This window comes from Pelmatolapia mariae, linkage group LG2 (genome assembly GCF_036321145.2).
Source record: "Pelmatolapia mariae isolate MD_Pm_ZW linkage group LG2, Pm_UMD_F_2, whole genome shotgun sequence".
NCBI lineage: Eukaryota > Metazoa > Chordata > Actinopteri > Cichliformes > Cichlidae > Pelmatolapia > Pelmatolapia mariae.
Genome location: NC_086228.1, coordinates 33,697,314 through 33,708,949, shown reverse-complemented (window position 1 = coordinate 33,708,949; position 11,636 = coordinate 33,697,314). Strand labels below are relative to the sequence as shown.

The 11,636-nt window shown below is 43.3% G+C and overlaps 1 protein-coding gene across 3 annotated transcripts in view; it reads left to right on the top strand.

Annotated features, from left to right (window-relative positions):
* The first annotated feature begins 796 nt into the window (after window positions 1-796).
* LOC134645520 (rho guanine nucleotide exchange factor 9) overlaps window positions 797-11,636 on the top strand; it is a 48,319-nt gene continuing 37,479 nt past the window's right edge. The window contains exons 1-4 of one of the 3 annotated variants that reach the window (XM_063498994.2): window positions 797-988; window positions 2,336-4,017; window positions 7,168-7,294; window positions 7,382-7,491. In XM_063498994.2, coding sequence (XP_063355064.1) covers window positions 2,410-4,017; window positions 7,168-7,294; window positions 7,382-7,491 — 1,845 coding nt within the window. In that variant the 5' untranslated portion in view covers window positions 797-988; window positions 2,336-2,409. Of the gene's footprint in view, window positions 989-2,335; window positions 4,018-7,167; window positions 7,295-7,381; window positions 7,492-11,636 lie in introns of those variants that run through there. The other 2 variants (XM_065469925.1, XM_065469926.1) reach the window with 2 other exon arrangements.

Below are 11,636 nucleotides of genomic sequence, written 5' to 3'. Positions count from 1 at the left end.
CTTCCTGGCATTGTCAGCCCGAGAGCGTTGATGTCAGATCCACTCCTTCCTGTGCAGAAGGGAGAACGCTATGCGATGACAATGGGCCCAAAAACAGGACAAAGAGGAAATGTTTAAATTTAGGCCCCCTTCTTCCACCATCTCCTCTTTCACGGCTATGGAGCTCTGGAGCTGTTTAGTTTTGTGAATTCCTTCAGCCCCCCCACCACCACCTCCCTGCCTCTCCAGAGCTCCCTCTCCCCATTGTGTCATTTCAATAGAAGGATTTTCACATTCAGAGCAAATCCCAAAGGAGGATCAGCTAGTGAGACCAGAGTTCAGTCAATCACTTGTTTTCACTGATGTTCCTTTAGAAATTATAAGTGCTTTCTCATAAATCCACCCAACAAATAGAAGAGAAAAGAAAAAACAAAAACATACATAAATATGTGCTTAAAAAAGCGAGTGGAAAACAGATGAGGGGTTTTTAATGAGCTGGAGACTTAAAATGGGATTAAAAATGTGATAAATATTCTTTATAAAATGAAATGTTTCCAGCATAACTTAGTTCTAAACGCGCTGTTGTGAGCCTGTTTAACTCAAATAATTACAGCTGCTCTGCTGGTGTGCAGGCATGTGTGTCTAGGTGTGTGTGTGTGTGTGTAGGGGGTGTTGGTGTGTGTTTCTCTGTCTGCGTGAGAGCTTTATCACAAATCAGAGTGTCGGCGTCTGTAGAAGCTTACAGGGCAAGAGTTCACCGGTTTGTCCAACTCGTTCTCGGAGTCTGAGGATAGCGGACGGACTTCACAGGCAACAAAAAAAGCCCCAAAACACACGTGATCGGCAAAGGAGTCGCTGTAGTCCACGACTTAACTCATGGATAGAAGTTAAGCCCGCAGAGGACGGCGGATAAGTCTGGCTGACGTTAATAGCGACTGCTGTTATTGACTTTGACGACAGCAGCGACGATGCCTGTTTGACACGGAGGGGGGAAGCTTTCTGCTTTCAGGTAAGTTGTGAGCTCCAACAGCTAACTTCTCTTCAGGAGGACTCGGGAATTGTGAGGGAGAAGAAGACAGTTCGTTTTTCGCGGGTGTTACTTGACAAGCAAGTTTATGAAGTTCGTGAATTTCACATCGAAGCCCACGTCGGCTGACTTTTGCGCTATTTCGACTCCTTGTTTTCACTTTTTAAAACACTTTTAAGGTGGTTAAAAACTTAAAAGTCCGTTTTACAATTCAGCCTAGCGTTAGGCAAACGTTAATTTTATTGACGCCATTTTTTTTAATGACTTAAACGCCCAGTGCGGCAGCCGTCTGTCGTTCACTGACAGCGGGGTAGAGCGAGCTGCTGGTGCCCTTAAAAGTTTTGTGGCAGGATAAATACTGAAAGCCAAAACTTAGTGAAACTTAGTGTATATCTCATTACAGTATAACTACCAAGCAGGGTGTGTAACACTGAGCAAAACTCATAATGCTGCTATCAGAGAATAACAGTCTTTTAAAGCCATTTAAAAAAAGGACATGAACTTTTCAGTTTAAATGCTAAAATAAATACTAGCTAATGTGTGTAATTAGACAGCGCTTGTAAAACTGTCATTTCGTCTTTTTCTAATTCTTTTTTTTTTTTTTTACTTTTTGCGCAGCTACTGTTTATTTAAATAGCCCTCTGAAAGGCTTATCAGTAAATTGAATTGTAAAATTGTGCTGAGAGGCCAGCTTAATTGAAACGCATCTTTCGTTGTGATCTGAGGGAACAACACAGATGTGTGCTGGGGGGCCTCCAATTACACAAAATGCTTCCATACATTTAAAGGGATTACAGTAGGAGGGGGTGCTATTAGCATGTGGTGGGTTTGCTGTGTCACCGAGCATCTTCTTCCTCAGAGGGAGCTTATCTGAGCTCTGATGATGTCACAGCTGGAGCGGGCCTGAAATAACCACACATCTCTGTAGTGGGTGTTTCCATGACAACACATCCTCCCGGTTTAAATGGTGGATGGCAACTGTGTCTGAAATAATTACTTTGAATAATATGGGCAAAATACTGGGAAAGTGGGGCGCTGGGTGTTGACTTGTTGCACAGACGTCTGCCTCTCGCAATCACAGAATGAGACTTTGAATACTGTCATGGCGTTTCAGTATTTAAGCTCATTGTATTGGTTATTCTTGAATGTTTGACCTGCGAATAAAATTCAGTTTATTTAATATCCTCCGCTGATATTTCCCACATTTGTGGTGCCCATCTACAGGCAGGCATTCTGAGCGAGTTACATTGGAGTAAGGATGATATAAAATGACAAGGCAGTCAGTTTAATGTCAAACTCCTGAATAAAAATGTGGTTTTGTTCCTCTAGGTGATTGAGAAAGGGAAGGGCCTGAAACATGATGTCCATTGGAACTGATAGCTGACACCGTAGAATGAGAGAGGATGGAGCAGACAGGCAACCCTGCCCTTGAGAGCAACAACCCTAATGGGTTTGTCAACCGAGTGTTTAATGTTTCTCTGGATGTGGAGAATGAGACCAGCAGTGTTTATATTCAGGAGACTGGAACAGGGCCTGCAGAGGGGCAGGGAGAGACCCAGGGTGCCTCTTCTCAGACCCCTGTCAAGGACAGACAGGAGGTCAACAGGAGGCCTCGTGCCACAGGGGGCATCTGGAGGATCCTGAACCGAAAGCGAGCTGTCTCAGAGCTGGAGAGGAGACCCCACTCCATGATCTTGCCAGGGGAGGCTTCCATCCCGAAACTCTCATTCGCTGACAAAGTTCGATCCTTCAAGAAGCTTAAATCCCCGGCTGTATTCAGAGGGAAGGCAGGGAAATTGTCCACTGCAAAGTTTACCAGCTCTTTGGTGGATGAGGAGTCTTTTTGCCGCGATATTGGCACACCTCAGCAGCCCAGTGGTGGCACGCTTAGACAGCGTGGCCAGAGGCATTCGTATGCTGGCTATACAGCACAGTTTGACTGTTTGTTTGAAGACATTGACCTCTCAACTTCTATGGATGGCCATCAACCCACTGTAACGGGTGAGGCTGTGACTCAGAATGGCTGCAAACCATCTGAAAAAGTTTCCTATACTAAAAGAAGCCACAACAATTCAGCCAACTGCAACAAAGCTGCTGCAGCTTGTGAAGAACTAAGCACTAGAGATAGCCCGAGGACCCACCGGAGTGGAGGAAGGAGGCACAAAGATGTGTGGAGTTACCTGAGGAGGATTTCCCTTTTGGGGAAGACCAATCCTGTGTATTCAGAGAGGAGCTTTGACTCTGAGCTTCCCTCGCTGGACAAAACAATAGACTCAGACTATGGCTCTGTGGACTTTGAGAGTGTCAGAGACTTTCAGCCACCTCCCCCAAAACAGTCGGACACCAAGGGGCACTTTGGTGGTCTCTTCAAATTTTTCAACAACTTTGCAGAGACAGCTAGACGATGGCGAACAACATCACGCTCCTTCTCTCCTCCGGAGGGGGAGAAGACTCCGATGAGCTCCCCACGGGCCCCACAGCGTGCAGTGGACAATGTACACAGTGTGTCTCTGACACTTCACAATGAAGGACTTCCATCATCCCAGCCTACCCCTTCATCACCAGTGACTACTAAATTCTTACACTCCAATAGCTTTGATGGTGACACTCCAGCACCTGTGACAGGTGGACGATCACCTACAGTGGTCCTTAAAGCCTTTAGGCCCTACTCAGGACCTCAGGCTGTCAATGGCCTTCAGAGTTTTGAAGTTACAGACAAACCTGCTGACAGAGAGACAAACCTCCGGTCCAAGGCCATAGTAGAAAATCATGTCCCTCATTTAGGCTTAAACACGGAGGCTGAAAGTGAAGCAGAAGTTGAAAGGGACCAATCAGATTCTCTCTGTCAAGAGGAAAATGTAGCGGGACAGACAGGAAATGAGCAGGATTCCCAAGATGCTCCGCTTGACTCCCACCAGATACAGGAAGTGAATGTCCAATCACAACAAGGTGATAAAGAGAGCACAACCAATAGCGTACCAGCATCAGATTCCACAGAGGAAATATTTAAGGTAGGTAACTTTAAATAGCTAATGAGCCACCGAATTCAAATGAATGCATTCAGTAAACAAGTGTGTACTTTGTGTTGTTAAACCACCTTTGTTTTTCTGTTATTTTTTAGAGAAAGGCATTTTCATGTGTAATGGGTCACGTTTTTATGCCATAACTACATTCCATTGCAGGCTTTTATTCACAATATTAACACTGCCAGAAGCATGCGTCATGTCATTACTTCATAAATGCTGAAAATATCATTTATGTAACTGCTTTAATCATGGTCATTCTTTTGCTTCTGAAAAAAAACAAACGTAGAAGCTAAAAGGGACCAGGGGTGATTTGGTTGCATGCAGGTAGCATACGTGTCAGAGAAAAACAAGAACCATTCAAAGAGCTAGACTATGACATGATTTGGGCACCTGCTTTGCAGTTGTCCTTTTGCCCCATCTGTTGGAGAAAAGAGGAAATAGTAATTGTAAAGGTGCACAACACCATAGTGGAGGAATTTGGCCTTTTCTTGCTTAGTCGGCCTTTTGTAGCCTGCAACGAAACCCCACGTTTCCCACAGAGCCAGGCGTGTGTGTGTGTGTGTGTGGGACTGCGGCAGCCCAGAGTTCTGTGACATCCGCGCATCATGACAGCACCCTTCCCTTCTCACTCCAGTGGCAGAATTAGTCATCTCCCTTCTAGTCACACCAACGAGTCAGGACATGTTGGCCCCAGCTCCTAATGACAAAATCAGATATGACATCTCAGTACTCAGCACACTTTCATAGGGGCTTATTATGCAAAGGCAAGGGCTTTGGGAGCATGTGTTTTGGGAAGGGTGCTAATGTTTGGTCCCACAGTAAATTAGCAGGGTTCTACGCTGATGCCACTCTTTAATGGAAAAGATAATAGGGGCAGAAGGAGGAATTAGCAGATAAAAAGAATTCATGTTTAACAGTATTACAAGATGTAACTTAACTTGAAGCCTACTGAAGAATTTCAAGATGGAAAATGTTTTGAGCCTTAAGAAGGGCAGAATTTCACTTATTTAACCCAAATCCTTTTAAAGGGCTTAGTAAACCTGCGTGTGTTGAGAGTTCTGCTTTTCGAAGTTAGTGAAAAACTAAACAAGTCTTAAAAGAGCTAGCTGAAATCTGTAGGGTGAGAAATGTCAGCCTAATTAAGGTTCACAAGCCAAGTAGCTGTGGCATGAAAATGGAATAAAACACAACTTCATTTTTTTGCAGAACTGTTTGTGCCAAATGTGTACACAGATCAGCAGTAGAAAAAAAACTGCAAACACTGATTATGTATTCACACACTGACTTAACTGCAACCCACTGGCTTTGGGGGAACTTGTTTCCCTACTAATACAAGTACCATAATACTTAAGCCTTGCTTCAAGTATTGTGGTACCTCATTAAGTGAAATTGATCTATTTAATTCAGCCGTGCACTCGTGATTTTGAACGTGAGAGGCTGGTAGTTACAAAGTTTTTGCTGCTATCAGGTTTGTATCACCTGCTGTCAAGGTGATACAAACCTGACAGCAGCACAAATGTGTTTTGGCCTGTCATCAAGATAAGTTATTGAATTAACACAAGTTTGGCAAGAGCATTGCACATGGACAGCAAAAACTGTGAAGCTGTGTACACCGAGCTTTGCTAAAAAGAGCGTTACAGCTCAAAGTTGTGCCCAAATAATTTGTCACATTTACACTGCAAAGCCCTGTTTAGGGGACGTGATGGCGTGTGACAAGAAAATCCTTCTCAGTAATCACAAATTACTTAAAAATGAAATCCACATGTCTGTTGTGCTGATGTTTCCCTTGATTTGCCAACAGTCTTGGCATTCAGTTACCTACTGATCCACTGCAATTAAGCTATCGGGTAGAAGCTTTAAAATAAAAAAAATGTGAGGTATATTTTGTTGAACCTGCAGAGACATTTTTCTCAATTCCCTACACAAGAAATGCATTGTTTTACCTTTATCTGGGCCAAACTGCTGAGTATCTGTGCCAATCACAGCTGTGTGAGCAGATTGCCAGCCAGACAGGCTGCAGTGTAAGACAGCCTGGCCCGGCCTTGCCCCACTCGAGCACAGAGAAGACCTCTGTGCCTCAGAAGCGCTTGCGCCCTCGTCCTCGCCCGGCATCAGCTGTCCTGGACCTTTGGAGACCCAACCCGGACCGAGATCTCGACAGCCATTACAGTGAGGTCGGCTCACTTTCCCGAAGGAGACGCAGGCCTGCTACCACAGTGCAACACTCTCTGGGGCAGAGAGGGATGGCTTCCCGCGCCAGGCCTTGCTCTGTCATAGAAACCAGTGTTACTAGGGAGACGCAGTCCACGGAACTGCATCACAGAGTAAGATGTTAACACAGGCATTCATGCAAAAACTCACTAAAAGCAAACATATAAATATGAACATAGACACGACAAGTAGTCCCATAAATATACCAACACATGCAGCTATGTAAAGTCTATGTAGGTGTGTCTATTACACATAAATATATCTCATTTTTACACTGAAAAAGTGAAAATAGGTAGGCCAAGTCTCACTAGTAGTCTCCACCAACTCACTGACAAATATAGCACAAGCCCATAATGAATCAAAGACACACCACAGACTATGAAGGGCATCCCAGTACTAACCCAGTATTTATATACCACTCACTGTTTAGCTGCAACAATGCTCTGCCTCTGCCTGCACTTTTGGATGCAGCTTTTATCCGTAGCTCTCATACTCCCTTTCTGCCTTTCTCTCTCTCTTTCTTTCTTTTTACTTTCTTCTGTCCTCCCTTGTGGTTCCCCTTTCTCTCTCCTTCACTCTCATTCTTTTTCTGTGGCCAATTTTCTGCCTCATCGCTTCCATAAGCTCTACCTCTCATTGCCCTAACTCAGAGTCAGTTCATTTTAACCTGAGAGACTGCCTGGTTGGCATGATGTATAGTCTCTCATGGTTTGCTGCAGGGCATGCACACTGACCAATGCACCAGAATAGACTTGCTGGATGTGAAATACTTTAATTCTCTGCACAAAAAAAGAAAAAAAGGAGGACAAGGCAGTAATGTGAAGGGCAGGAGAGAGTGTGCATTCAGCCTTGTGTGTGTGTGCGTGCATCTGAGTAACCGTGTATGGAATATTTGAGGTGTCCTGACTAGTCAGTGTTCTCCAGGCCTTGTCTCGCCCCCCGGGTGTGTCACCGTTAGAGCCCCCACACAGGGCGTCTCTCCAGCGGTGTCGCTCCCTGCCTCTCCCCCCCAGCACTCTCTCTGCATTGGCCCTGCTCCTGCCACAGTCAGGTATTGTTCCATATTTTTATTTGTGTAAATATGCAGATTGTTAATTGATGTGTGCTTAATTCTGCGTGTCTTCTTGTCTCTATCCAGCAGACATGGGGCAGTCCTCATCTTCAGTGCGCCTGCGGTCTGGAGGTTCTGGTAGCTGCAGTAGGAGGAGGCTGTTAAGACCTGGGTCAGAACCACTACAGGTCAACATAGTGAGTATGAGATATACACACACGTGCAATTAATGGCATTGCATATTTTTATTTCTTTTATTTTCTTTTAGACTTTTCAGGCCTTTGGACAGATTTATTTAAAAAAAAAAACCACTGCACACAGTGGACGATATGATGACTGATAGCTTCTCTCTGATACCGTTAATATTGGAGTTTACAAGGCGTTGCTCAGCGTTTCATCAGATAATGAAGGGACTGATCCGTGAAGATGGTGGCCACGTGGATTAATGTCACGCTGTACTCTTTGGCCATTACTCATCCCGAGTTGCACACCCAACATTTCAGATGTGTTGTTTAATGTGTCGAGTGCAATTCACTCAGACCAAATGGTTAATTTTCACAGCAGATAGAGAAATAGCAGTAAATTCTAAATAATACTCTTTGCATGCTGGATTCTCTAAAAACTGTCTAGAGTGTCAGTTGTGTAAAATTGGCTTTAGAGTATGCTGGAATAACGCTGCTCGGGAGGTGAAACCAGGCATTTCGGAATCGATGCTTTGAAGTGGAAGTGGCCTCTAGAGGATTCTAGTGAAAGGAGATACAGAGTCTTCTGATACATCCTGACAGGGTAGTGGCACACATTTCTAGTGCTGGGTCCAGCAGCTCTGCTTACAGAACTATAATGCATAAGACAAACACTTTTTTGTTTTGAAAAATATTAAGACTAAAAATAAAACCATCCAGAAAACAAAGAAAAGGAAAACAACAGAAATAGAGGTCAAGTGTCAGGAAACCACTCCTCTTTTTGATACATGTGACCCAATATAGCAAACAGTGCCCAAAAAGGGTCCGCAAACCTTTTCATATATTGTCTGGTTGTCTTCTTTATGTTATTCTTTCTACCCCCCAAAATTGCCATGATATGTCTAACTTTGAGCAACATTTGAGGGTTTTTTCTACCACTAAAATTACACTTTTAGCTTTTTGACACAAAAAGGAAAAAATTAGGTTCACTGATGTTTGTTCCTTTTTTAATATAACTGTGCTTTTGTGGGTACAATTCAAGTAGAAATGACTTTGGGTCTAATGAAATTTTTAATAATTTGCTCACATTACTTTTTCCAGAATGTTTTAATCTCTCTGCACTCCCAAACACACTGTTCCTTTCACCTCTGTGCATCACTTATTTATTGCAATAATTAAAGTGCTTTAATCTGAAGCGCATCTGAGTAGCTAATTTCCAATCCTCCGCTGAGATTTCAGGTTCCAAGTCTTTGTTCCATGTGCGTTCAGTTTTTCTAGCTCTCTAAAGAACTGGATATAAACTCGTAAAAGATGTTTTTTCCCCAGAAGCAGTCTTTTGTCATCATTATTTCGACAAGTGTAGTGAGTGAATTATGTTTATGTGTTTTTAAAAAGCTCAAAATAAAAAAAGGCTTCTTTTCAGATCAGATGTATCCTTCAGGTCTTTAACATCACAGTTTGGATGAGACAGCTCTTAAGCCTTTTCATTGCTTTAGAGGGCCAAAATTTAAATGTAGAATCTGCATTTCCTGTGGTGTAAAACCGGTTAGACCACACTGTGACAGAGTCTCTTTGTTTTAAAGATTTTTCTTACATTATATCAGAATGGAGCTACATGTTTAAAAGTCAGCTTACCAGCCCGCTTTGGGGTAAATATGGAAACTTCAAAGAATATTATTTATTTGTAGTATCAGAAAAGTTTGGTTTTTTTTACTCAGAAATCAAATAATTCAGTGCTTTTAGTTGCAAAGGTATATTGCTACAAGTTGCATTTTCCACATCAGTCTCAAATTTCCAGTTATTTACAAGCAGTCAATGAGGACTGACTACAATATATGAATTACATTAAGGAGTCTCTTCTCATAGCAGTAATGCTGTCTGCTCAGCTGCTGAATTATGATCCCCGGGCTTTCGGTCCTGGCATGTCTTCCCATTGAAATTTTGTAAACTGTGCCTTTGAAGAAGTGACACTACTGCATTTATAGGCTTTGATTATAACTTTTTTCTCCTGCTGATCTAAATAGTGTTTGTGAAACACTGCGCACTGTTGCCATGACACTCACTGGCTCCAGTTCATCTTCTTGCTTCTATCTTTAGGCAGCCTTTTTAAGCGTGAGCTAAATAGAGAAAGTGTGTGGGTGAGAGAGAGAGAGGCAGAGAAAAAGGGGTGGGAGAGAAAAGAAGAGAGATGCTCCCTTTGTCATGGTCCTCCCCTGGGGTAGGGAACATGGACACATAACACTGGCAGTGTCTTATGTGTGCGGTTGAGTGGTGAGAAAAGTTTATTTGGAGCAGGCTCAAACGCTGGGATCCAAATAAAATCAGTAAAGATAGCTTTATTGTCATTATAGTTACTGTTTAACAAAATTTCATATGACTCCTTAAAAAGCAAAGGGGTGCATGGTGACTTAACCTGATAGTATACAGATGATTGATGGATGGATCTCTCGGGGTCTTCATTGTTAAAAAGCTCTTGTTTGTGATACAGCGTAGTGTATATTATAGTCTTCCTGTTAGGATGACTGGTAGAGGCCGGAGGCCGCAGGCACAGAGAAAGCATTCTCACTGCAGTGGATTAACTGCTAATGCTGACGCCTCTCTTCTCCCTTTCATTTAAATGGATTTCTCCCCCAGTCAACCTCCTCTCCTCGTCTCTCCTCTCTTCTCTTCTCCTCTCCTTTCCTCTCCTTTCCTCTCCTCTGACAAACTCTGGCAAGAGGCGTCTTTAATTCCTATGCAGATGAGAGGACAGTTTCCTGTGTGTTACTAATGCTGTGCCTGAAGCTCTGCTGTCAGCTTGTCAGTGAAGGGGACTGTCTTATTAACAGCTTCATGCAGATTAAGAGTTTCAACAGAAATCTTCTATGATTAAGTTTGGGCGAACCTAGGTCTGTCTGGACATAATCATATTATGCAATGCTATCTATTTATTATGAACGCATGACTCAGCAGGCTGTGGTTAGCTGGGCAAGAAATGGAGCAATGATGAAAAAGGACAACGTCCTTATGCACACACTTAAACACACGCGGGGAGTACCAGTGCTCAAAATTTCTGTTCGCTAATTTAATCGGACACACTCGCAGATTTCGCTTGTATTTGCATCCTGGGTCTTTGGCCCCCATGTGATACACCCTCTTTGCAACCCTCTGATGCACACACACACTTCACATGCTCTTCTGATGTATTCAGTATTCATCTGTCAGGATGTATGAGTCATTGCATTGACAACTTCATTATTTGGTGTGGAATGAATAGCACCAGCTAGTGATATTTCTGTCAACCACACTATGAATGTGTAGCGTTTGTTTCACCCTGGGCTTTATTTTAGAGTCCTGAGAGAGAAACCATGGGAATAGCTCCACCTCAAAATAACTGCACGTTTGTACAGTTTGCACTCAGAGCCAGTGGCGACCTAGAATCCTTTATCAGTGTTCATTCAGCATTGTTCCTCAGTCAAGGTGCTGTAACTTACCGCAGCCACCAGCTAATGCTGTTTTGTAGGACGCTGTAGAATCTGATAAATAGCAGTGCCACTGACTAAACCCGAGTAGATGGTTGTGTCAGAGCCTCCCCAGGCTGTTTCTTCTTAAGAATGATTTTCTGCCTGTCAGGTGTGTGCATGTTGTTGTTAATGGTGCATAAATGCCCATGTGACTGTGCTTACATGTATGGGTGTGTGTTTCTGCGTGTCAGCGTGTGAGGCAGAGAGGCTAAGGGCCTTTCTCTTATATAACTGAGGAGAGCATTGCCTTCACTCCCTACAAAACCCATTTCCACTTTTCAGATGGCTGCACGTTCCCTGGGACTGGAAGAACAGTGCCTGCGTATTAATTCTCTGAGTCACTGGTGTATCCTGTTTTACAGTAGCTCCGCGTTACACTCTGTATTTTGTCAGAGCATGCATGCCTGTGCAAGTACTGATTTGCGTTCATGCTTTCTTGAAAAACACTCCACTGTTCTATCTCTCAAGCTGTGATATGTTGTTGACAGTGTGGGACAATGGAGAAATACTAGTGGATGATTTCAGCAATATCACAACATGCAGTCATTTCACCTATGAGACCGTTTCAGACCTAAAGGACTTAGGGCTTGTTATCCAGCACCAGGTGTAGTTTCATTTGTACAAGTCTTCCCTGGCTGATTTTACCCACAGCCACCA